This window comes from Cyprinodon tularosa, unplaced genomic scaffold (assembly GCF_016077235.1).
Source record: "Cyprinodon tularosa strain WSP-4 unplaced genomic scaffold, ASM1607723v1 ctg308, whole genome shotgun sequence".
NCBI classification, from domain to species: domain Eukaryota; kingdom Metazoa; phylum Chordata; class Actinopteri; order Cyprinodontiformes; family Cyprinodontidae; genus Cyprinodon; species Cyprinodon tularosa.
In genome coordinates, this window is record NW_024039017.1 from 684795 (window position 1) to 711534 (window position 26740).

Genomic DNA, 26740 nt, shown 5'->3' on the forward strand with positions numbered 1-26740 from the left:
GAATAAAATCTACGTAAATGCAGCTGAGAACAGGTGAGTCTTCAGCCTGGATTTAAATAAACTAAGTGTTTCAGCTAACCTAAGACTTTCTGGGAGTTTGTTCCAGACATGTGGAGCATAGAAGCTGAACGCAGCCTCTCCATGTCTGGTTCTGACTCTGTGAACTGATAAAAGGCCGGATCCGGATGACCTGAGGGGTCTAGTAGGTTCATACTGGGTCAAGAGGTCACTGATGTATTTTGGGCCTAAACCATGCAGAGCTTTATAGACCAGCAACAGAACTTTAAAGTCTATTCTCTGATGGAGCGGCAGCCAGTGTAGAGACCTGAGAACTGGACTAATGTGGTCCACTTTTCTGGTCTTTGTGAGAACTCGGGCAGCAGAGTTCTGAATGAGCTGCAGCTGTTTAACTGATTTTTTAGGTAGACCAGTAAAGACGCTGTTACAGTAGTCAAGCAGACTGAAGATGAATGCATGGACTAGTTTTTCCAGATTTTCCTGAGACATCAGATCTTTTATCCTTGAGATGTTCTTCAGGTGATAGTCGGCTGATTTAGTGATCGCTTTGATGTGTTTTTCAAAGTTTAAGTCTGAGTCCATCACTACACCCAGATTTCTGGCCCGATTGGTGTTTTTTAGGTGTATGGACTGAAGTTCTGTAACAACCTGCTGTCGTTTCTCTTTAGCTCCAAAAACAATCACCTCAGTTTTGTTTTTGTTCAGCTGAAGAAAGTTGAGGCACATCCAGTCATTAATCTCATCAATACATTTACCAAGAGCCTGTACAGGGCCCCGGTCTCCTGGTGATACTGTAATATATAGCTGTGTGTCATCTGCGTAGCTATGGTAACTAATATTGTTGTTCTTTATAACCTGAGCCAGTGGGAGCATGTAGATGTTAAACAGAAGAAGCCCCAGGATAGAGCCCTGGGGAACTCCACAGGTCAATTTTGCTGTTGTTGAACCAACAGCTTGTCTAATAATTTGGATTTTGTCTGTGAAAAATTTGGCAAAGTCATTGCAGGCTTTGGTGGAATAAAATTCAGGTGCTACTGACTCAGGAGGGTTTGTTAGCCTGTCGACTGTAGCAAATAAGGCCCAAGCATTATGACCGTTTTTAGTGATGATGTCAGAAAAATACGAATTCTTTCCATTCCTCAGCTGTAAATTATAAAAGGGAAGTTTCTCTTTATAGATGTCATAATGAACCTGTAGTTTTGTTTTTCTCCATCTGCGCTCAGCTTTCCGACACTCTCTCTTTCCAGTTTTCACCAGTGTGGAATTTCTCCATAGAGACCTTTTCCTTCCAGGGACAACTTTCACCTTAATAGGAGCAATAGAATCCATGACACTCAGCATGTTAGCATTAAAGTTAGTGACTAGCTCATTGCCTTAAGCCCCAGACAGGGCAGGTGTTAGAGAGAGGACCTGGTTAAAAATCTCACTGGTTCGAGATCAGTAGGTCTAAGGTATGTCCTATGAGGTCATTGTTTTAGATAAAACAATGACCTCATAAGGAATCACAGATTATGTTCCTTTACCACTTTTTATCCCTATAAAATGAGTTCACAAATAAGAGATGATTAAGGTTATGGTTTGGCTGTAAATCAGTTATTTGGATATTTATAATGAGCACAGCATTATTGAACATTATTAGTTTCTATTTTTATTCCACCAGAACACTGGTAATGAACTAACTAAATAAAACAGATTTTCTATTCAAATTTCTTTTTATTTTTTTTGTACTTTAAATTTTCTATTGAAATGTAAAGGTTTTATGATTATTCGCAATTAAAAAACTCTTAGAATTTGAATGAAAGTTGTGATGAATGTATTTCATATATATGCAGAATTATCTGTGTGACCTAGGGCTGGGCAAGTAATGACATTAGCAATATAATCACAATTTAACAAAACAAAATGTTCAAATCGTGGAGGACCTGTTTTTTAATCACAATATATTCAAAAACAGTAAGAAATGTTCTCCCTCCAGGCCTTTAGGTGGTGATTAAACACTTGAAGTGGGTTTGGTGCCACAAAGATAGGTAGAGAGATTTGCAGCTACAGTAGCACGTAGATCCATGAATGGAAGTAAATTCAAAGTAAATTCCTGTAACACTGGACTGTGGGTAAGCTAGCTTTCAAAAACTGGGGTTAAAGCATCTACAAACTTGGGGTTACTGCAAAAGAAAATCAAAATAAAATCACAATCAGAATTTTTGGTTAAAAAAAAATCACAATTTAGATTTTTGGCAACATAGTTCATCCCTAGTTTGACCATGATTTCAGCTTGATTCACAGTTCCATTTGTTGTTCTAACATCCAGCACGTAGGGCGTGTGTTCATAAACAATACAATCTTTAACCTAAAACTATTAATAGACCTATTTTCTACTGTAAGACATTTTCAGGTTTAAACTCTTCACAAATTGTCACTGAAATACAAATCTCATGTTCACCATGTGAAAAACCCCCAAAGCTAAGGCAGCATAGGGGCCAATAAATCATCTTTGTAGTACACCTAACTCTAGATGAGCTATTGAGCTATAGGTAAAAAGTTTTTTTTTTATTGTTTTTTTCCTTTTATTAGTACATGAATTTATAGTCTAATAAAAACCATTTTCATCAAAGCTATGAAAATATAACAGATCTTGTCATATGGAGCATGTGCCCGTCTCTGGCCTATCAGCATCCAGGGTTCATCTTAAAAGGACTCCAATCCACATCTCAGTCAGCGCCCAGAGTGCAGGCAGCAGTCGCGCTGTGTCGGACTTCTAGTCGGATACCCCAGGTTCAGCCCACCTCCAGCCCCTCCTCCACCATCGTAGCTAAAGCTTCATTAGACTGTCATTCCTTCCGGCCTCTTACTGCGTTCCCTGTCTCATTTCAACCAGTCTGGCAGAAGACCGCCATGTTGAGCCTGGTTCTGCCAGAGGTTGCTTTCCAAAGGGGTGATATTCCTCTCAACTGTCGCTTCATGCTTGCTCATCATGGACAGGTTCTTCAACCTGTGTTATCCAAAGTGGACTTCCATCTTCCAGGTCCCTGAGTGAAGCTCTAGTATCAGCTCATGCCGTATACCAATAAAGCTCAAGCAGACCGTCTCGCTAACCAGCAGTCTACAGACTGACTAACTTCATCTATCTCCACTCCATCCCTGTTACTCCTGTTTTGTCATGATCTGCTCTGATAGCTGGCCTTTTCATTTCACTCACCTGCCTAGTTCTTTCCAATTCCTAATCATCACTCATCTTATCCACCGGCCGGTTTCCCTTATATTGGACTTAGTTCCAGCTATCATGGCCAGATCATTGTTTGATTTCTGTTTGTTCCCTGTTTGCCTTCTGTTAGTGTCCAGCCCATGTCTTCAGGCTAATTTTAATCCTTAACCAGTGGTGAGAGTATTTTAAGCATTTTCCGAGTGATTCTGATTTCCTGATTTCGTTCCCTCTCACCCACTGGGCCTGTCTGTCCCCTCCTGATCTCCCCGCCTGGACCTCTGTTGGACTCCTACTGGATTCTGCCTGTCTGTGCGTTTCTGTCTGAGCTGGATGCTCGACGCATGGTAGTCACTCTGATAATCATCTCCTGTTCAGATGATCGTGATCACTTACCTGTGTTTCTCCCTAAACCAGAGTTTCAGTGAATGTGCGGTGCCTCGCCCCTCTCCTGCGGTCGCTACAGGTCCGCAGATCCTCAGCAGCCCACTTCAGTTCTGCCAATGTTTTTGTATTAATAAATGTTTTAAACTTTCCTACTGGCTGTCTCACCTTGAGTACTGGGTCCATCTGTCCGTATTATAATGTGTATGCATAAAAAAGCAAAATTCAGCGGTAATGTTTCCTGCCGAAGTCTGAGTGCTAAAGACTAAAGTAATTGTATCAATAAAACTCTTCTAATTGTCTTTTCTTTCCGTCTGCGTTTTTTTTTTTCAGATTAAAAAATTCATGTTAACTGAATCTCTCTTTTTCTCTGGTTAAGAATAAAAACGAAATGTGAGAAATCTGCTGTTTTTCTCATGACTGATGGATTTTAATACAATAATGCTAGCCATTTAAATAAATATGAAGCTTTATCATCTGAAAGGTAACAATAATGGCTTTGCTTCAGTTAAAGTCACAGGGTCAGTGCAACCAGAGTTAACGACAGAAAAAAAATCTCACATTGACCTGAACCAGCATGGCTGCTTTCCTGGTGAACCACGTGAGACAGAAGAAGTGCTGGGTGTGTCAGGATGTTTCTGAGGAGCTCTCTGGATGCTCTCCATCTTCCTGCTTAGGTGTTAATGAATGTCTCAGTATGGGATCAGCACATAGGCGTAAACTCTCCATAACAGTCAAGCAGCACAATAAAAAATGAAGAAAATCAATCTTCATATCTTCTGGACAGCCGTGTTTTACTTGCATTAAAGAAACTAAACATATGATACTGGAAAACAAACAAATAAAGCACTAAGAGAGGTTAATAATGAATTATCTCTATTTTCCCATTTTTAAGATCCTACGTATTTATTTGAAGTTTTATGTCAATTTAGAAATGGAGACTGATTATTCTAGTAACTTAAAAATCCTTTAGCCCAGCGGTCCCCAACCGCACCACGGACTGCTATATGTCAGACAATATTTTCGCAGACCGGGGGGGGACGGACCGGCCCGGGGGGGCGGGGGGTTGTTTACCGTTTTTTACTTGATCGTATTCAAATCCATTTTACTGGGTGGATTTGACTGGATACGACTGGCATAAAATCAAATACAAACAGCATAAATATAAAACAAGCCGGTCCCATCGAGGCTCCTGATGTCCAGTCTGCTCCATAGCTTTGTTTTGGTCGCTGTAACCGCAGAAAATCCCGCTTCACAAAGATAGGATGTTATAGATAGGATGAGTCGGTGCATCTGTGTCAAGAGGCACAGATGCACCGACTGATGTAATTGGGAGAGAATACCGCAATTTTTTAAATATTTTTCAAAGTAAAACATCACTCGGACTCTGATCGTTGATAAATTATTCTGTGCGGCCCGGTACCAAATGACCGACGGAGCGGTACGCTGCTTTAGCCGATTACACTCACCGGCCACTTTAATTAGGTACACCTGTCCAACTGCTCGTTAACACTTAATTTCTAAGCCGCCAATCACATGGCGGCAACTCAGTGCATTTAGGCATGTAGACATGGTCAAGACAATCTCCTGCAGTTCAAAGTGAGCATCAGTATGGGGAAGAAAGGTGATTTGAGTGACTTTGAACGTGGCATGATTGTTGGTGACAGAAGGGCTGGTCTGAGTATTTCAGAAACTGCTGATCTACTGGGATTTTCACGCACAACCATCTCTAGGGTTTACAGAGAATGGTCCGAAAAAGAAAAAACATCCAGTGAGCGGCAGTTCTGTGGGCGGAAATGCCTTGTTGATGCCAGAGGTCAGAGGAGAATGGCCAGACTGGTTCCAGCTGATAGAAGGGCAACAGTGACTCAAATAACCACCCGTTACAACCAAGGTGGGCAGAAGAGCATCTCTGAACGCACAGTACGTCGAACTTTGAGGCAGATGGGCTACAGCAGCAGAAGACCACACCGGGTGCCACTCCTTTCAGCTAAGAACAGGAAACTGAGGCTACAATTTGCACAAGCTCATCCAAATTGGACAATAGAAGATTGGAAAAACGTTGCCTTGTCTGATGAGTCTCGATTTCTGCTGCGACATTCGGATGGTAGGGTCAGAATTTGGCGTCTACAACATGAAAGCATGGATCCATCCTGCCTTGTTTCAACGGTTCAGGCTGGTGGTGGTGGTGTCATGGTGTGGGGAATATTTTCTTGGCACTTTTTGGGCCCCTTGGTACCAATTGAGCATCGTTGCAAGGCCACAGCCTACCTGAGTATTGTTGCTGACCATGTTCATCCCTTTATGACCACAATGTACCCAACTTCTGATGGCTACTTTCAGCAGGATAATGCGCCATGTCATAAAGCTGGAATCATCTCAGACTGGTTTCTTGAACATGACAATGAGTTCACTGTACTCAAATGGCCTCCACAGTCACCAGATCTCAATCCAATAGAGCATCTTTGGAACGGGAGATTCGCATCATGGATGTGCAGCCGACAAATCTGCAGCAACTGTGTGACGCCATCATGTCAATATGGACCAAACTCCCTGAGGAATGCTTCCAGCACCTTGTTGAATCTATGCCACGAAGAATTGAGGCAGTTCTGAAGGAAAAAGGGGGTCCAACCCGTTACTAGCATGGGGTACCTAATAAAGTGGCCAGTGAGTGTATGTGTTGATGTTTTCAGATAGACACTCTGTATTTCCTTAAAATCATCAGTTTTGGCTTTAAGTCAAGTTTAATTGCCTCATCGCCTTCATCCTCCTTATGCCTTTCTGTCGGTGGCGGTCGCTGATAAAACGCTGTGATAAACAGTTAAAGACACTGATGTCATCTCACTGTGGAGTTACCAGGAAGCCGTCAGGCTGATCTGATCTCAGTATGAGCTTCTAAAAGATCAGACAAAAGCAAAAAACATCAGAAGATTATAGGAATGATTTAGATTATTAGGCTGCTCTTCTGCTCTCTGACTGGGAAACTAGTGAAATTGAATCTCTCAGAAACATCTTCAAACAAGTGAATATTTAAATCTTTGAAATTCAGATTTTAATTGCTTCAAACATTCAGTCTTGAAAGCAGTGGGGCCCCTAGAAAATGTCCCCATGAAGGGACCGCATGGGGTCTTTAGATATTTCTGGGTGTCACAAAAGAATTAAAAGTTAGAATAAGAAATATCTCCCAGTAATATTTATCGTTTTTTTCTTTTTAATTATAACATCAATATAAATATGAGCAGGACAAACTCTTACATCTGCTGCATCCATCCATCCATCCATCCATCCATCCATCATCCATCCATCCATCCATCCACCCATCCATCCATCCATCCATCCATCCATCCATCCATCCATCATCCATCCATCCATCCATCCATCCATCCATCCATCCATCCATCCATCTATTTTCTGACAAGTTTAATCCCAACTGGGGTCATGAGGGGTGCTGGTGCCTATCTTCAGCTGTCTACAGGCGAGAGGCGGGGTACACCCTGGACATGTCTCCAGTCCATTGCAGGGCAACACAGAGACAAACAGGACAAACAACCATCCATGCACACATTCACACCTAAGGAGAATGACCTAACAGTCATGTTTTTGGATTATGGGAGGAAACCGGAGTACCCGGAGAGAACCCACGCATGCACTGGGAGAACATGCAAACTCCAAGCAGAAAGACCCCGGGCCGGGAATTGAACCCAGAAACTTCTTGCTGCAAGGCTTACTGCATTCACTGGTAATATTAAAAAGTAGGTGTGTTCACTGATGCTTGGATAGCTTAGCTTCAATTGTTAAAGTAACTTAGTGTTAAATAGAGTCGATAAGATCTCTGTGGCTCTGTGTATGTGGCTCAGCTTCCCTGTAACTGCTCCTAACCTGTTCCAGTTAATAAGTCAACTAATTGTAACTAATTGGGTTGTTTCCCAATCTGGCAGTTCAGGATGGCCGTCTATGGGTAAAAAAAACTTTTCTTCAGATTTATGGCCTAAGAGATCAAATTAGGTGAGATTTCATATCTCCAGGTGGTTTATGAACAATTTTTGAGCTGGAAAATGTGAATCAGTGACATCTGGCAACCCTGCTGATGTGGTGAGTGTGAACGTTACGCAGCAGCAGTCACTGTCGCGTCCATGTTAATAACGAAAGCCAGTAAAACCGAATTATAGAAGTCTAGGTGATGGTTGTCGTGTGATGCTGAAGATAGATTGGTTAATCCACAATGTGTATTCGTATTGTGTTTCACATTTGAGATGCTCTTCTTTGAATGTGCTTCTATTTTTTCCGGGTTTTCGGGGGGGTGGGGTCCATAAGTGGGCCGGTGTAGATGGAAAAATGCCAGGACCGAAAATCTTTCCCAGTTAGGGAGGTTGTGAGGGTTGAGGTTTTTGTTTCAAACAGAAACAAGAAGAATAGGGCTAGAAAAACTGGTCTTCAAATGCTAGAAGAACTTGAACTTAGACACACTAAAATCAAGTCAGCAGGGAGACATGATGAAAAATAATAAAGAGAGAGATGAATATAAACACCCATAAAACACAGAACCAGGGTGATTAATATAGACTGACCAATACAGCAGAGGGATGGAAATGCATGGAAAAAACATGAAGGAGAAGATAGGGGAAAAATAGAAGAGTCACTCTATATCAAAGAGGAGAAACAGAAAAATGGGAAAGTAATAAAAATGTTAATTTAGTCTTTTTCTGTAAAAGGAAAGGAGAAAAAAGCAGGCGATTAAAGAAAAGTCAATGAGATGATGAAAACATTTGGATGGAGCTCTGTCTGGTCCCCTGCTGTCTGCTGTCCCAACATCACTAAAGGAAGCCATCAGCTAAATGTAGTGAAAACAGAGCGATTGGGAGTGTTTACAGAGAAGCAGAGTTATTAACGGTGATCTCTCTTCTCTGTCTTCACTCATTCATGCAGAAGGCTCTCAGTTTACTTTCAAAAGAGGCTCTGCTGGTCCCTCCGTCCTCTTTTCCTTTCTTTTCTCTCACGCTGCCGACTGACCCGCCTCGCTGCTCTCTGCTGATCAAATCCAGCTCGTTTCAGTCTCTCCCTCTCTTTCACGGACTCCCCACTCAAACTGTGGCAGCGTTACATAAGTTTCCTGTCATCATTTCGCCTCTCAGCAGCTTCGTCCTTCAGATCCGGCCCTGTGTGTCTCACAGGCTGATTTATTCCTCTTCTCCTCTTTGATCATCCTCTTCCATATATTCCTCCGTCTGGGAAACAAAGTCTTAGATAATGAGTTGCTGCAGCTCCCAGCGCTCTGATGAGACCCGATTTAAAAGATGCATTCACTTGGAACAATGAAAATGAGAAAAAGGCTCATATTCAGCTCAAGAAATGTTTATGAATATCTTTAGAGATGTAAGAAGATGCCAGTGGTTGAAAAGGAGCTAATTTAGATTAGATGATAGAATCAACACTGTCGCTTTATAGATCCGTGTGGAACAGAAGTTCAGTTTGCCTTAATTGTCTCTCGGCATTTATTTAAAAACAACTTCCAAACACAAACTGTAGGTCTTATGAAGAGAACAATTAGAAAGAGCTGAAATCATTCTATGAAAGCTGGCATCTCTGCTTTGCAGACTTTACATGCTTTGTTTTGCAAGCATAGAATATAGAGTATCTCTATGTTCCTCTTGGACTGAGCTTTTTACATTAGGAGTTTTTCTAGAAACGTAACTTTCCTTTTTTATTCTTTAATTTGTATTTATTTTATTTTTATTTATTTATTATGATATAATTGTATTATATAAAAAAAGATTTAAAAAAATAATAATAATTAAAAAAAAAGAAACAAATAAAAGGAAAAAGAAACTTAACTTTCAATCATCACAAACATCAACAGGTGGGAATTTGCGAAAACAGAACAACCTTTGGAGATTTCTGGGGACTGTAGGAGTTTAGAGGATTGACAAAACTTCATCCAGCACAGCATCACTGATGCAGCTTTAAACATATCAAAGCCATGCAGGAGAACCTGTGGATCACCTGAAAGATGTTTGGATTCATTTAGACCCTAGAAGTGACCTCCTCCCTCCTCAGCTTTGAACTGCTGTTGAAAATGTTTTCCTGTTTGTGCCTTTGAGCAGAGCAGTTTCTCTCCTCTGTTTCGCTTCAGCGCAGCAGGCTGCAGTAATCTGGGTTATGTGGGCAGCTTGGTTACATAAGCAACACATCGATACCTCAACAATCTGAGCTCACTTCAGGCTCTTAACATGGAAAACCAAGCTGATGCACTCAGAGGGAAACTGATTTTATCGGATTTCATAACATGAGAATCTCTGTTTTCTGTCTGTTTTAAACCAGAACCAATAAATTAACCAATAGACCTTTTTTTTAGACTGAAAACTTCTGCTGTTTAAATATCATAATAATTCATGTTCATCACATATAGATTCACTGCAGAGCTTATTATATTTATTACTCCTATTTGAACATTTATGAGGATATGAATGGCTGAGATCTTTCCCAGCTGATTAACTACTTAAATAATTAACATGAACCTGAAGCTGATTTAACTCGCCTCCAGGTTCATGGATACAATTCAGAATAATAACTGTGAGATCAGCCAATTATAAAACACATCTTTTCAAAGGTTGGATTCACAAACCAAGCTTCTTTAGAACAAATATTTGGCTGACCTACTTTTAAAACATCCAACTTTTACTATAGATTTAGGTTCATGATGATGAATCATTTATGGATATGCAGAAAAGAACCTCGTGGTCGTTGTTAAGCATGGTGGAGGATCTGTGATGCTGTGGGCTCATTAGTCTTTGCTAGAATGCACAGCAGCATGAAATGTTTGAATTATGAAGAGATTTTAGATAAATTTGGCTGAAATCTGAAGGAAATGCTACAGAAAACCTTTAGGTTGAGACGATGAAAGAACCAGCACCATGAACCATGCTTTAGGGATGCACGATATAATCGGCCCCCTATCGGTATCGGCCTGTATCGGCCTTAAAACTGAATATCGGACATCGGCCACCCCACCGATATTTAACCCGATATTTGATCAGCTTCTGAGTTTCTAAAGTCTAAAAAAAAAAAATACTACTAAAATACTACTAAATTTCTTTTTCTCAGACTTAAAAACTTCTAAAGACGAGGGAAAAAATATTGATAGATTAAAATATCACAATATCTTCATATGCTGATATATTGCCATTTAAAAACACCACATCAATCTCTTTTACTAATGAAATATTGCTATATGTCATCGTTATGCTACAAAATCCCCCGAAAATTCACGAAATGTTGCCATATTTTTATATGTTGATATATTGACGCGGTATCGATCTATTTTACTAACAAAATCTCACAAGAATTTGCAAAATATCACGAGAGTTTGTAACAGAACGATGAAATTTCACGAGATTTTGAAAGTAAAATAGATCGATACCGCGTTTTTAAAAATCAATTTGATATCAGCATATGAAAATATATTTGAGTATATTATTTTTCAAAGTGTCATAAATGGATAACAAAACTGCTATTTTCAATGACTACTTATTTTTGTCCAGCTTTAACATCGGTATCAATATCGGTTATCGGCTACATGAGTTTTAAAATATCGGCATATCGGATATCGGCCAAAATCCCAATATCGTGCATCCCCACCATGCTTGGTACAAAAAGTTATCTTCACAGAGATAATACTTCTTTATATGACCAATCAAAGAGGCATCAGCAAATAAAGCAATGAGTATTTAGCTAAAAAAAAAAACTTTCCCCCCACTGATTTAATGTTCTTCCTTTAAGGTTGAATGTTTCTGTGAGATTATGAGTCCGCAATAAAAGATAAATTCACTATAAATATTTGATATACAGTGATATGAGCATAAAGGTGGCAGGGTGATTCCCAACATCACCATGAGCTAAACTGTTTTAAATCAAAGACTGAGGACTTTCTGTTCCTCCAGAGGTCATTCAGGGTCAGAGCGATCATTCCCTCCAGATTAAGTCGTAGCCCCTGACCCTCCACACCAATCTTTACATGTCTGCTTTCTTTTCTATCGTGAGGGAACAGCCTAAGCTTTAGTCCAGGACCTGATGTCGTTCTCCTGGTTGGATCAGTGGTCTAACCGTTAAAGTCATAAAGCCATGTGTTAAAGTGTCCGCTATCATGTGCTTTTTAATCCCATTTGTCCCCATTCATTTCTGCCCCCCTCATCTGAGCTGCACTTGGTCTTAAGGAGCATGGGATTACTTCCTTAACCCCCTCCAAAATCTCTAAAACTGTTATAGAAATCCTCAGCTTTGCTACAGACTCCTAAAAGTATATTTTCCCGAATGTCTTCAATTGAAACAGAACCAGAGCAGAAATGTTTAATCTGTCAATCTGATAACTTTATTACACCTTTTCAGGATACTTAAAACAGAAGTTATAGTCTTTGGACCAGAGTCTTTGAAAAAGAAGCTGATCAGTCAGTCACTTCATTTGGATGGGATTCAACTGATTTCAGATAATAAAGTAAAAAATCTTGGTGTTGTTTTTGATCAGGACCTGTCATTTAAATCCCGGATCAAAGAGGTTTCTAGAATTTCCTTCTTTCATCTGAGGAACATTGCAAAAATTAGAAATCTCCTGTCCAGGGGTGATGCTGAGAAACTAGTCCATGCATTTGTTACTTCAAGGCTGGACTATTGTAATTCTTTACTATCAGGAAGTCCACAAACTGTAGTTAAAAGCCTTCAGCTGATCCAAAATGCTGCAGCCAGAGTTCTGATGAAAATGAAAAAGAGAGATCACATCTCTCCTATCCTGGCTTCTCTTCATTGGCTTCCTGTTAAATCAAGAATAGAATTTAAAATCCTCCTTCTCACATATAAAGCCTTAAATGGCCAAGCTCCATCTGATATCAGAGATCTGATTCTTCCTTATGTTCCTAACAGAGCACTTCGCTCTCAATCTGCAGGTTTACTAGTGGTTCCTAGAATTTCTAAAAGTAGAATGGGAGGCAGATCTTTTAGTTATCAGGCTCCTCTCCTGTGGAACCAACTACCAGTTTTAGTCCGTGAGGCAGACACCCTGTCTACTTTTAAGGCTAGGCTTAAAACTTTCCTTTTTGATAAAGCTTCTAGTTAGAGTGGCTCAGGTTATCCTGAGCTATCTCTATAGTTATGCTGCTATAGGCTTAGACTGCTGGAGGACATAGGGACCCCTTTTTCATCATTCTGCTTCATTCTATCTCTATTCTCCCACTCTGCAGAATCTGTTAGTTCAATCTCTAATGTCCTGCTCTCTGCTTTTTCTCATAGTAGCTTCATCTGGTCTGTTCCTGTTTGGCTGTGACTACATCCTGCAGAGAAATATCAGCTGTGCTGCTTCCATCAACACCTTTGTTCATAGATGCTGGAGATCGGCCTGTTTTCCAGTGTGGTCCTGTTTCTCTGACTGTGACTGGCTGGATGTCCTGTCTTCGTCCTCTGGCATGGGAGCTGGCTCGGAGCTCGTCTGCCTGGCTGTGTGTTTCCTGGACGGGGCCGCCTTTTACAGCTGCTTTTTCTATCTCTGCTTCTGTCTCCTTGAACCCCAGTCGGCCTCGGCAGATGGCCGCTCACACTGAGCCTGGTTCTGCTGGAGGTTTCTTCCTGTTAAAATTGAGTTTTTCTTCTCCACTGTCACTACAAGCATTCTTAGTGTGAGGGATTGTATTTGAGTCAATGAGTCAATGCAATCAACTGGTTTTCCTTAGATAGAAAACTTTTAATCAATCAGACTGTTTGATCTGTTAAACTGGAAAGTGCCTTGAGATGACATGTGTTGTGAATTGGTGCTATAGAAATAAACTGAATTGAATTGAAAATAATTGAGACTACATAGTTCAGTTAAATCTGAGCGCATTCATTAGACCTAACTGCCATTTTGGTACCTGTACCTGTCCGTGCTGTCCCAATTTGATATCTGATACTATTATCCTAAAAAACTAATATGAGATTATATCGGTGCATCTAAGTTCTCTGATATTGTCATGATGATAGAAACTCTGTGCATCTGGTTAAAGTCTCTGTAGCTCAACGGTTAATATCACATTGGTAAAAAATAAGTGATAAAAGAATGTAACAAATGTGCGAATATTGTAATATCGGTCGATTCTGTAAGATGCCATATCGGTAATGTAGCAGAAATGAAAAGGTTGTATGTGGACATCCCTAAATTCTGGATAATGTTTCTTCTTGGTAACGAATCCTATTGGAAGGAGCTGAAACATGCAGCTGGAAAAGGCAGCCATCACACCTGGAGCAGTCTGGACCAGAGGAGCAGAAGTCTGATTGATAGTTACAGGAATCGAGGGATAGCTAAAGGTGAGGCAACAACATATTGAATTAAGGGTACTATGATTTTAGTCTAAGCTTGCTTCATGAGTTTATTGTTTTTAACTTATTCTGTTAAAAATATGGTTAGAAAACAATGTCTGAATTCCATAATTTTTTTATGCATTTTCATAGAAATTTTTATTAATCATTGCTTTTTTCACATTGAACCTCAAGCACAATATCTCCTTCTATTTTCCTAGAAAGTTTCAAGTTATTAGCTTCAAGTTGCACAGTTTAAACTGAAATGGATGATAACAGCAGAGTAGAAAGAGAAACATCCCCAGAGGAGGAATTATTTCACAGGAAGTAATGAAGTGATGTAGGATAATTCAGGTACTAATTAATGTCATTGTCCTTAGCTATGGATCTCTGAGAGGATCATCACTAAAAGACATAATCCCACGGCGCTGGTGTAGATTTTCAGCTCTGACTCACTAAGATCTGAAGGCACAGAAACTCATTCGATGATGTCACAGAAAAGGTAAAGCACAATGTTGGCATCAGAATGAGGCTGATTAGGCTATGATCAGAGACCCCCACAGAGTCAGCACCTCTAATTGGTCAGACTGAAGGCCAGTGTAAAGTAGAGGAGGGTATCTGTGATGCTGTGGGTCTGGAGTGGATTCTGAGGGAGAGTGACAGGACTAAACTCAAGGTTTTTATCAAACTTTCTGAGTTTTTATAAACAGGTTTAACATTTAGAGGCTTAACTTTCCTGATATAATATATATATATATATTTATTTTTTTTTTCAGATATTTGTACAAACTCACCATTTAAAGTTGCACTAAAACATGACCCTTGGTTTTCTGTTCTCTGCATATATTATACTGAAATAATACTTAAAATAGTCTCGGATCAATTTTATTCTGACAGTTTATCTCAGCTTTTATTTTTCTATTTTTTTCTATAATAATCTCGGATTAACTCTTTAGTAAGTTTTACTTCCTATTTTATTTTGGAGAGTCACCTCTCATATTAACCCATGGTTCTGGTTCTGGATATAACTTTTCCATCCTGGTTGTCTTTGTCACACCTCGTTTCCTCCTACTGCAAAGCAGAAGATGGAGTTTAAACGCTTTAAAACATCAGACATAAAAAAAAAAGCTTCAGCCTCAGTTCAAGGAGCTTTCTTCTTAGGGAACCAAACTGGGAGAACATGAGCTGTTATTGTTGTCAGCTGCAGCTACAGATCACAAAGAGCCGAGGATACTTCATCACAATCCAAAGCAGTCCTCCAGCTCTAAAAACAAGCAGCGCCACGGCTTCACAGAGACTCTTTAATTACAGGACGCTGGTTTTTCCTCAGAGCGCCCCTTCTAACACTGAGCAGCAAAAACAAAACTCAACAGAGAGCAGGAAAACCGCAGCAGGAATTTCTCCTCTGCAGAGTAAACAACCTGATTCAGGATGTTTGAGTCTAGAAGCCCGTTTCAAGAAGCAGGTTTAACAAACTGAGACTCTAATCCTCAATTCTGAATTAATCCAGCCTGACAACTCTGAGTTTTCAGTTTCATAAAAGTTACTTTAATCAACTCTAAGTAGGCCAACTCAGAGTTGAACAGGTGCGTAACGAGTATGAAAAGCCGTTATCAGTGGAGCCCTGATTCAATCAGTCACCATGGTAACAGGAAGTGGCTATTTCACCCCCCTGGAACTAGAGATTTTAATGCTGAAATTTAAGAAATAAATGGAGTGTTTAAAAGAGAGAGGAGCAGGAGAGAAGGAAGATCGCTACTCGAGTTAATGTGTAGGATATGAATTAGACTATGGCAGGCCGTTTTAATATTTATTAAAAGCGTTCTCCTCTCTGTTGTTCTATTAGTAAATCACTAAAATAAGATTCGTCCTGATCAAATCGCATTCCTAGTCAAAATGTAATAACAGATTTTCTAAATTAAATTCTTTCAGGAGAAACTGAATTTCAGAAAATGTAATTGTACGAGTAAGAATTCTGTTTTATTTATCTAAAAATCTTTACAGTTTTTTTTTACATTTATCAGCTTGACTGAATATGTATTTTTATAATATCTGAAATACATTTCTTCTTAATACTAATTAAGAGATTGGAGATGTGAATTAAATAAAATAAAAATGTCGTTCAAACAGGTAGGACCTGCTCATAATTCAACTCAATTTCAAATCAGTTTTTTCTATAGCACCAATTCACAAAACACATCATTTCAAGGCACTTTACAGTTCACCAGATCATACAGTCAAACTAATTTAAAGTTTTATCTAAGGAAAACCAGTTGATTGCATCAACTCATTGACTCTTCAGCAATCCCTCACACTAAGCATGCTTGTAGTGACAGTGGAGAGGAAAAACTCCCTCTGAACAGGAAGAAACCTCCAGCAGAACCAGGCTCAGTGTGAGCGGCCATCTACCGAGGCCGACTGGGGTTCAAGGAGACAGAAGCAGACTTAGAAAAAGAAACAGGACTAAACTGAAAAACAGGCCAAATTCCAACATCTACAAACAAAGCTGTTGATGGCAGCAGCACCGCACCCATCATCTGATGGGGTTCCTCCTCAGTTTGATTCTGTTTCCTATCACACAGTAAATACTTAGTGACTATTTGCAGCTGCTATCATCCCAATAAATGTTTGTTATTAGCAGTTATCAGTCCCATAGAATGGCTTCTGATCGTTCCTCCTACCTACCAGTAGGCTCAGTAGGTTGTTATGACCCAATGAATCCTAATCCAAAGCCTAAGGTAATTCATTTTTCCCATGTAATTAATTAATATATTTATGTGTATCTAAAATAATTTCAGTAGTTCTTCATGTATTGTAAAACAAAAAATGATCTGCACGTTGCCCATATTAAACTAATCTAAAAAAAATAAATCTCCTTTCAGCTGAGTTGTTTTTAAACTACATTAAATCCTTGTGACTGAAAAGTGCAATTCATTCCAAGTTAAGCTTTTAAACATAGTTAAATAAATAGGTGAATTGTAAATAAAGTAGATAAAAACAATAAACTGTAGAAAAGAGCCCAATGAGAATAAACACAAACAGGGTTCAGAAATATTAGCCAGGTTCAGCTTCTTTATTGGACCAGATCAATAAAAGACCAGTGAAGGAGAAGTTAACCAATCAGAGCGCTCCCCGACTGTGACATCAGAGAACTTCCCAATGTGGGAAAAGTTTTTCTTTTTTAAACCATACGGTTTTTGCCTGGACACGTTTTGGCTCTATATGTTTAAAATGCTTCTAAAGCACATTATTAGTATTTGAAACATATTAAATTATTTTACAGGTTCAGGTAAAATTGACATGACGGTCAGGTTTTTCTTTTCCTATCATTTTCACTAATATGATTTATTTATTTTTTTATCCATAAGATTACTTACTTGCAGCTGCAAAAGAGTTTTATATAAAGAAATAATACAAAAACAGATAAACTAGTTTAGGAGACAAGGTTAAGGTTTGAAGAATATCATAAAGTGTTTTCTTATCATGCAATTAGATTATTGTTAAAAACCAAGAATCTTAGATGTAGATGTTTAACCCTAACCTGACAACAGCCAGATGCATGTCTCGCTCCGCCTAGCTCCACTCACATACATCTGGGAACCCGCCATAGGAATTGCCTTTACTGAAGGCTGGGCCTTATCAAAACTCCTTGCATATGATTGGATAAGCCACTTGTCTGTCATCTTTATTGACGTGCTATTTCAACCACTCACACCGAAGCTAACCCGTGACGCTGTGAGAGGAGGAGCCATTTGGTAGATCAAGCTTTTGCCAAATCCGGTCGGGAAAGGGCGAAAACATCGTTTCCACCAACAAAAGCTGATGAAACAATATCAGATAGATTGGACAACACAGAAGAAATAGCAGCATCAATGCTAACGCTTGCTTCCTCAATGCGAGCCGCCATTGTTGTTGGAATCTCACGGTCGCTTCTCCACTCCAGGACACACCCACCCTGCGTCCTGATTGGACAGACCATAAATTCGGTTGGGGAAATCCCTTTCAATGAGCGGGTTCCCAGATGTATGTGAGTGGAACTGGGCGGAGCGAGACATGCATCTGGCTGTTGTCAGGTTAGTATAACCCTGAGCAACCTCAACATTTATAAATTAGCGCATGTTGTCTGACGTTAGTGTCTAATTTCACTTGCCCCGTTTCTCCTGTTTATACAGTAAAGCCCTCCGGAGCGTCCGGCACCAGGCTACATGTGATCCAAATGATCCAATGAGCTGCTGTCAGTCTGGGTTGCTGCTGCTGCTACTTTTAGACACAGCAGGCAAACCTGTGGCAAGCCGGGCGATGGGAAAGAAGGAGAAGATGATGAGAAAAAGAGAGCAGAGAAAGTGTGGACTGCTGGAAGAACTGTGGTGAACTGGTGAAAGAAAAGTGAAATGGTGCTCAAAGATGACCCTGAACATTTAGAGGATGTTTGGCTCAACATGCTGCTGTGAAGCAGGATTCTCCACCATGAACAGAATCAAAAATAAACATGGATGCAGGATCAGAATGAGCACCTTGATATGTGCTTTAGAATGGCTTAGTCTCCATTCAAACCAGGTTTAAAGCCTTGCAGGGCAGCATAAAGCCCACTGCCAACATTAAGACAGGAAATAGAAAGAAAGAAAACAGTCAGATCAGGTGTTTCATAAAATCTGTGAATCAGGAAATTTTCTATATACCAAACTGAACAATTGTTGTTCTCTACTTCAAGAAACACTTTAGATTTTAAAATGGAAAAACTTTCTATTTTTTTTTTTTATCTTTTTTTTATTTATTAATTCAATGTATAACATGAATGCATAAACACCTCACATTATTTCAGAGTTAAATTCTGTTTAAAGTAACAGATTATAATTAATAATGTCACTGGAACGTTACTGGTTTATGATATTCTTTATTTGGACCCCGCTTGTTTTTAATTGGTTACCCCTGGTCTAGACCAAATTAACCAGGGGATCCAGTTGGGGCCAATGCTTTCTGGGGTCACAAACAAGAATGTTGATATAGTTAAATTCATATTTTATGTCGTTCCAGTAGAACATTTGTAGCCTGACGTAGTCCTACTCAATTCTAGTCAGAATATGAGTCTGATACTGCTCCATAGAGCTGTGATTATGGGGCGTGTTTCGAACGAACCAGGAAAAAAAATGCCTCTGCACTCAATTGGATAGATCTACAACCAATAAGAGCAACGGAGTGCGTGACGTATGTTAAGCCATGCATAGTTGTTGTCAACAAAATCAAAGCGTGCAGTTGCGCGCCTATAATAAGAAGATGAGCCTTGATCGCGTTTCTCTGTTCCTCTTTTAAAATTAATTTGCTGTCGATATCTTCTAGAACAGACCTAATAGCAGAATCTACTCACCTCAACTCTCCAGCGGCAGCCATTGTTGTTGTCGCCCAAGCGCGCATTGGTCACGTGGTTGATTACGTTACTGTTGATCATCTGTCCATCATCGTATAAAGCCCGCCCTGACAATTTGATTGGATCGCCAGAGAGTGGGCGATCATACTCGCGCTACTATGGAGCAGAGCCAGACCGAACTTCCCCGAACTCAAACCTTGTGGGCGGGTTTGAAACTTTTACATTTACTTTATTTAAAATGAAAAATCTTACTTAAAAAAAATTAACTGTAATAATTTGTTATCAGGTAAATATCTACTTTAGCTCAAAGGTGATACTGTTGCATGACCACATGATGTGACTCTGCTGTTAGTGAGTGTGACCTCACTGATCTAGTATTTTGACGAACGCAATGAGTAAAGTGGCTCTTACAAAAATTAAAGCATTCTACATAATTGTAAATACTAGTAATTATTAGGGAATTCACAAGCAGATATTAGAAACAATCAGAGTAACTCCCTGAATATTACAATTTAAGATCTAATAATTATTGGATATAGCTTATGTCTCTACGGTCAATAAATGAAGCTTGACTAAAGCTAAATGTTGCATTTCTTATAAGTATTATCACTATAGATTATGTAATATAAAAAGAGCAAAGTGGACATTTATCATTTCAATGTTACTTATTTTCTATGTGAATTATAATGTTTAATCAAATCACAATTTAGAGTAATGTTCATAAAAGTTGTTTCAAGGTAACTTTTTTTCATGGAAACTGTAATCCTTCATGAAAATGACTGAAAATGACTGAAGCTAAAACTAAATTTCCCAAATCATAGTTAAAACACAACTTCAAAAGGTAAATTAAACAGGTCAAAGAGACAATTCAGTTAAGGTGTCTTTGCCAAAGCTTATCATCGTCATACATTTATTTCATATTATATTTAATGTACGAGGGTGATTAAAGGGGCCAACGGGACCAGTTCAAGGGCATTGGCCCCTGTTGGCCCCTGTCTAGAACTGCCTTGGGTCCCAGAAGCTCGTCAAAGAGAACTGCAGGTTTCTCTAAACTGTTTGGTGTTTCGGTGCTGCTCGCTTACAGAAAGAAAGGATGTGAAACAAAGACTCAGTGTTCAGGGAGCTTGGAGGGAAACGCAGTTTCAACCCCAAAGAGTCAGAGGTCATGTTAACCTCTCAGCCATTAAGTCCAAAGTTAGAGATATGGTGTCAGCACAGGACAAAGAGGGCCCTTGTTCCCATGTCTGGGATTCAAAGGATTTTTCAGATAAGACCAGAAGAATCAAACCGTCCCCTCTACAGTGTTCAGTAAACAGACTGTTTTCAGAGAAAACCCTGAGAAAATATGGTATAAAAAAAACAAACATCTTTTATTATTCCAAAAAAAAGAAAATGAAAAAAACCCGCTGGACTTTGTTTCCAAGTTTGAAGACGTTTCGCTTCACTTCCAGGAAGCTTTTTCAATTCAAAATGTCTGGAATTGCATTGAGTTCGAGGTTTTATAGTGTTATATTTTTATACAGTTTTATACAACTCTATAAAGCCTCAAACTCAACGCTATTCCTGACATTTGGGAAACGTCTTAAAACTTGGAAACAAAGTCCAGTGGATTGTTTTTAACTTTCTTATTGAAATGAATACGACCTGGAGGACTGACAATCTTCAGCAGCATCTCTTATTATCGAAGTTTTGGTGAGGTGTTGGCCTAGTGATTAGAGCACTGAGCTTGTGCTCTGAGAAGTTTGCTAGTACCCGGTCCAATCCCCACAGCCTCCAATCTGGGTTCCTCAGCAAGGCCCTTAACCCCACACGGCCCCAAAGGGATGGGTTAAATTAAGTCTTGCACTGACACCGATACCAGCATCGAGCAGGGCCCCAATCCAGCACTAAAATGGTGGTATCGGTATCGGCCAGTACCAACAAATAGGGCACCGATACCATTTTGAGAGCCAAAAGTTTATTCAACTATTGTCACCAATTCTAGGAAGGTAATAAAAAGTTCTACTAGATTCACTTTGTATTAGTCTGTTTCCTGCTACACAAAGGTAGGCAGCAGCTTGACAAAGCCATGATAGCAATTATTTTACATTCAAGTAGTCTGCAGTCCTTGATATATAAACACACATCACTTTCAAACAGATGGTATCGGCCAATACTGCACAGCCGGGTATCGGGGCAAAAAAATGGCATTGGTGCAACACTATTTAAATGCAGAGAGTTAATTTCTCCATTGTGGGACAATAAAGGGATTTAGGCATATTTTAAAGTTACTGAGCTACTACAGCTTCTTACGACAGCTAACAACATTCAACATTATAATCAGCTCACCAGTACATGCTAACGGGTCAGAACCACAGCGTTCCCTGGAGGATCTGCTCCCGAAACACAAACTATAATTTACTTCCATCATCCATCACACACGGCTTAAAGCTCCGCCTACTTTCAGGTTTATAATCTCTCTTGGTTGTGGCCTCCATGTGCTAAACGTCCAACAAGCTGTATGGATAATAACAAGCCGTGCATGAAGTGAAAGGAGCTGCAGAAAACCAGGCAAACACCAAAACCACGGCTGCTATAAAAACCTGAAAGATAATAACACAGCCGCTCCAAGCAGGCGGCAACGTTTCCACCCAGAGAGAGGAGTCAGGACCATTCAGCAACAAACAGCAGCCATGATGGACGTCTCCAGGAAAACAGGCTCCTACTCACGCGTTGCAGTACGGTTTCTTCTCGTAGCCTTTGTAGTTCTTCATGTTCAGGGTCATCTTGCAGACCTCGCAGTGGAAACATCCTTTGTGCCAATTCTGATGATTAAAAACAAACAATCACATTAAGTGTTATTATTTATCATCTAAGGCCTAGTAAATATTCTGAAACCTAAAACATATAAAAGTCTGACAGCTTTGGTCCAGTTTTTTTTTCTGTTGTTTTTAATCAGATGTACTTTCCTTGACTCAAAAGAATCAGATGTTTGAGTTCCTTCAGTTTCACTGACAAAAACTACAAAATAATCAGCTTAACGGACAGAAAATATATTTTTCAAGGTCTTAGGCACGTTTTTACATTTTTATCTGCTGTGGGCAGGCAATAAAAGACGTATTATCTTGTCCTCCACTTTCCTATGTTTTTCACAATCACTTTAGAACAAAACCCTGAAACTGATCAATCGGTTTAAATATTTTAAAGAATACAACCTTTGAAGCTAAAACAACATCTTTTTATCAACAACTGTTTCGGTTTAATCCTGAATATCCAGACATGCATTGTTTTCCCTCCCTTAATGTCTTGGAAAATGGCTGCAGGTTCCAATATCTTAAAATTGTCATTGACCCTTAGAAGGAATAGCCACAGCAGGGTGACCCTCCAAAGCCACCTCTGAAGCAGAAACATTAACAAGAATCAGCGCTGGATAGTCAATGAACCTGTTCAGATCAAAGTATGGCTGCAACTAAGGATTATTATGCAAATTGATTAATCTGTAGATAATTAGTTTGATTAATCGATTAATGATCGGATAGCCAAAGTTTCCTTAAAGAAGAGTTTTGAACCAATTAAACCAGGTAAAACTAAAACTTTTCCACTTGAGGAGTTCTGGATAAAGCCTTTCTTTATCTTAAATTTAAATATATTTTTTTACAATTTGGTTATAATTGTTGCTCTAAATGGGTCACTGTCAGTTAAAGACATGTTTTAGATTCTCTATACTCCAGTTAAGGATTAATCAATGAATAAATTAGTTGGAAATTATTTCAATACTCGAATAACCACGATTATTCGGATTGTTTCAGCCCTAGATGAAAGTAAAGTTTGCATTTTATTTGGAAATTAAGATCCCAAAGTATGAAGGAAGAGCGTAAAGGATCAGGATCCATGTTCAGCTCAGTAAAGCAATGCCTGAGCTGATACCATCAAGGAACTATGTCTTCTTTTACTGATTCTCTTCTTTATTTTTTTATTTTTAAATTGAACACCTTTCCATTCTCAATCCAAGCACTTACTGGAACTGGCAGCAGCCCCGTTGGGACCCAGCTGACCTTGATGACTGGCCCACAGGTTGAAATGTGCTTCAGTCTATGCTTTAGATCAATCAATCAGTGACTTTTGTCTGGTCTTTCAAGAGAATACCGCACCCTTTCCCTCTGCTCCCTATAACATCCTAGCTCACAGGCGTAACTTTCTGAAGGACTGGTGTGGACATGTCCCCACCAACATTCTCCGCTTTTTTCCCATTTCCGCTCTTTTACGTTAGCCAAAGGTAACAGAGTTGGGTGCAGCTGTCTGTGTTCAGAGCATTTTGAGTCTTTTTTTCTCTCTCTCCCGCTGCTCCCGTGTCCCGCTTCTCTGTGTAACATCATCGGATCTGTCGCTTTGAGACATCTGATTTGCAGTCGCATTTAACTGCAAACATAATAACTACATGGAGGAGGAGAGACACACAGCAGCACTAACCGGCACTATTAACCGGCAGCTACTTGGATATATGTTTAAGTAAAATTTAGGCGACGGGTTGGTTAAAAAAAAAAGAGATACCAGAAAGACATATGGAGCTTTTCAAGCAAAAAATGGCCATAGATTGTAAGTTTATACAAGTTAGTATTATAATGCAAGAAGTTTGAGAAATAGTTTGTCCTTCTTTACTAGTTGAAAGCTGGGCTTCTCAGAGGACCATGACTCCCAGTTACAGGTTAAAATGAACATGTTTTCTTATTGTGCAGAGCTTCTACATATTTTGAAACTTTGTTTCTGGAATCACTGTATCAGTAAAGAGGTTCATAAATCTTTTTAAACAGAGCAGAGAAGTAGGGAGAGCTGCAGATTTAAAGGGGAAACAGATTTACTGGGATATGAAACACGTAATAAAATAGATCTCTAAGTTCACCAAAAAGTTTACAAGAAAATAAATATGCTATGCTATATTTAAAATGAAGCATATCCATATTTTTCTAGATGGATGGAATTGAAGTTGTACATCTAGGGATGCATGATGAATCATGCATCCCTAGATGCATTGTTTTATGCACTAATGTTTTTGGGCCCTATATATATATATATATATATATGGGTGGATGTTCAAACATAAGGGAACTCAACTGGGACCTTTAGCTTCTGGGAAGCAGCAGCTCCGTGCCAACATGTAGCAACCAAACATGCTGCTTGACAACTGAGCATCTCAGCTGCATCTAGAAGAAGCTAAAAACAGAACAAACTTTTCCTACTTAATGAGGGCAGATTACTGTAAAAAAAGACTCCAATGCACTTTCTGAGAGGTTTGATGGAAAGCGATCTGCTCAGATTATAACGCGACAGGCTGCAGTCAGTCTGGTCCTTCTGCTCGGTCAGCAGTCAGGTCAGATCAACCTCCATCTGTTCCAGATTTGGGATTATTCAAATCCTTAGAAAGTGACTCAATTCTGTGCTGGAGATGCAAACACAGCAGATTATTAGTATTCCTTAACCGACAATCAATAAGAACATCTATAAACAAAACTACTAAGTGATCAGACATGGAATATAAAATAATTTTATCTGATCATTTCAAAGCAGTGACATGTTTTATAATCTCCCAAAGTCATCAAGATCAATGTGTCTTTGGATCTCCTAAATAGATATTTTACTTTTTTGTCTATGCTGCTAATATCAAACCATTTTTCAGTTCATTGCTTGGTTTAGCAGAACACAAAGCTCCCCTGCTCTAGTCTTTTCAGGCATTACGAGACAGCAGTTAAAATAGGCATAAAAACTTTATATGAGCTTGAATCTCCAGAAATTAGCAGACAGATTTAAGCTGCAAACATGTTTTCCAAAATTTCTCAGATGGACCATAACCCGATCCTCTTGGACATTTCTCTAATACTTCCAGTCCAAACTTAAACACTTTTCATGCAGTTGTCTCCTGCTAATCAATAATTTAGTCTGTTGAGTAGGAGGAAAGCCCTACATCTGTCCCCACTATGGGATTCATCCACTTATCATGGATGAACCCTAAAGTGAAGGGAATCCTCACTCAACACTAGAAGCTCAGTTTAGATGCTTGTTCAGTTGATCATTATCAATACCTTTGTTGACGTCAGTGCAGGTTTGTAACCGGAATGTATATGTTTGTATACGTGGTGAGAATGGTAGAAGATCTGCCATCCACAACAGCCGGAACGGGCTGCAGGAAGGCTGCAGTCAAGTAAGGCTGCTTGATACACCTCATGGCAACAAAATACCTTGCCATGAGGTATGGCACAGTAGAGGCACAGAGGCAACAGTCCCCAGAATAAAAAGGCATAAAGTGAGACGCAGGGTACAGAACTCCTAGACACACTATCACCACCAGCAATCTAGTAACCACCATGGGAACGGATCCGCCAGGAGGAACCAAGAGAGGCCCTTGGCGGCAGTCTGATTTTTTATTTTCCAGCCAGTTCATGCTTTTATAGGTGAATCCTTTTAAAAGACTCATCCAGGTATTTCTATAGCACCATTCATAAAAAAGAAAATCCAAAAAGCCTTGCAGAATTTTAAAGAAAGGGCAGGGAGAAAATGACAAAGCATTAAAATATTCCATAAAATAAGATGTTGATATCAAGAACTGTAGTGAATTATGTTCTGTCCTAATTTAAAGTAACCAAATGTTTCTAAAATCTGCTTTTCAGGGAGATTGTTACAGAGCTGAGAAGCACTGAAACCAAATGCTGTCTGAGCTTGTTAACTTCTGCCATTAGGAACAGAGATGAAGGTCTCTGAAGACCAGAGAGGTCTGAGTGGTTCAGAACTGACCAGAAAACCAATAAATGTTTTTGGCCTTAGACCATTGAATGCTTTTTCAGGGCTAAGGTATTATGGAGGGTTCCCTTCAAGGCTTGCAATCCATCCTCAGCCTTGTCTTCCTATCATTTATCAAGACATTAAGCCACATAAACAACTCAGATAAAGTTAGAAACTCATCCCCAATCTAGAGAGGAGAGTCTATATTTTTTCAGGTTAGAACCATGACCTTAGCCCTAGGCCCTGTGCACACAAAGCCAGGTTTGGGGTTACCCCCATCCCTCCAAGCTTCGTGTCAGGATGGGTTGTCTTTTCCCCACAATGACCCGAAAGAGTGGGACAGTTTGAAACTATGCCAACTCAATGTGGACAGACCTAACCACCTCACCTTGGTTGATTTGTTCAAGTTTATTAGGCAATGGCTCTCCCCTAGCATGGCTAAACCCACCAATGTCAATGGTCAACTTTAGGGCTGACCTATGTTGCAGAAGCTATTGAATTATAACTGATTTATACCAAATATTTTGCTTTTCTAAGGCGACAATGAGTGCAAACTTCAGTTTTAAAGCTACTTCAATATAAACACCTCTTTTCATACTTTTGCTTTTGTTGTTCCTATGTTCTTTCTCCAACAACTTAAGCACAGGAGCCAGACTCTGCCACAGGCATGGCATAGACAATACAACGGCTGTTATGGCTTTGTGTGA

The 26740-nt window shown here is 39.5% G+C and overlaps 1 protein-coding gene across 2 annotated transcripts in view; it reads right to left on the reverse strand.

Moving 5' to 3' along the window:
- nebl (nebulette) overlaps positions 1-26740 on the reverse strand; it is a 170978-nt gene that overhangs the window by 140641 nt on the left and 3597 nt on the right. For both annotated transcript variants that reach the window (XM_038292112.1, XM_038292113.1), the window contains exon 2: positions 21990-22084. In XM_038292112.1, coding sequence (XP_038148040.1) covers positions 21990-22084 — 95 coding nt within the window. The remainder of the gene's footprint in view (positions 1-21989; positions 22085-26740) is intronic.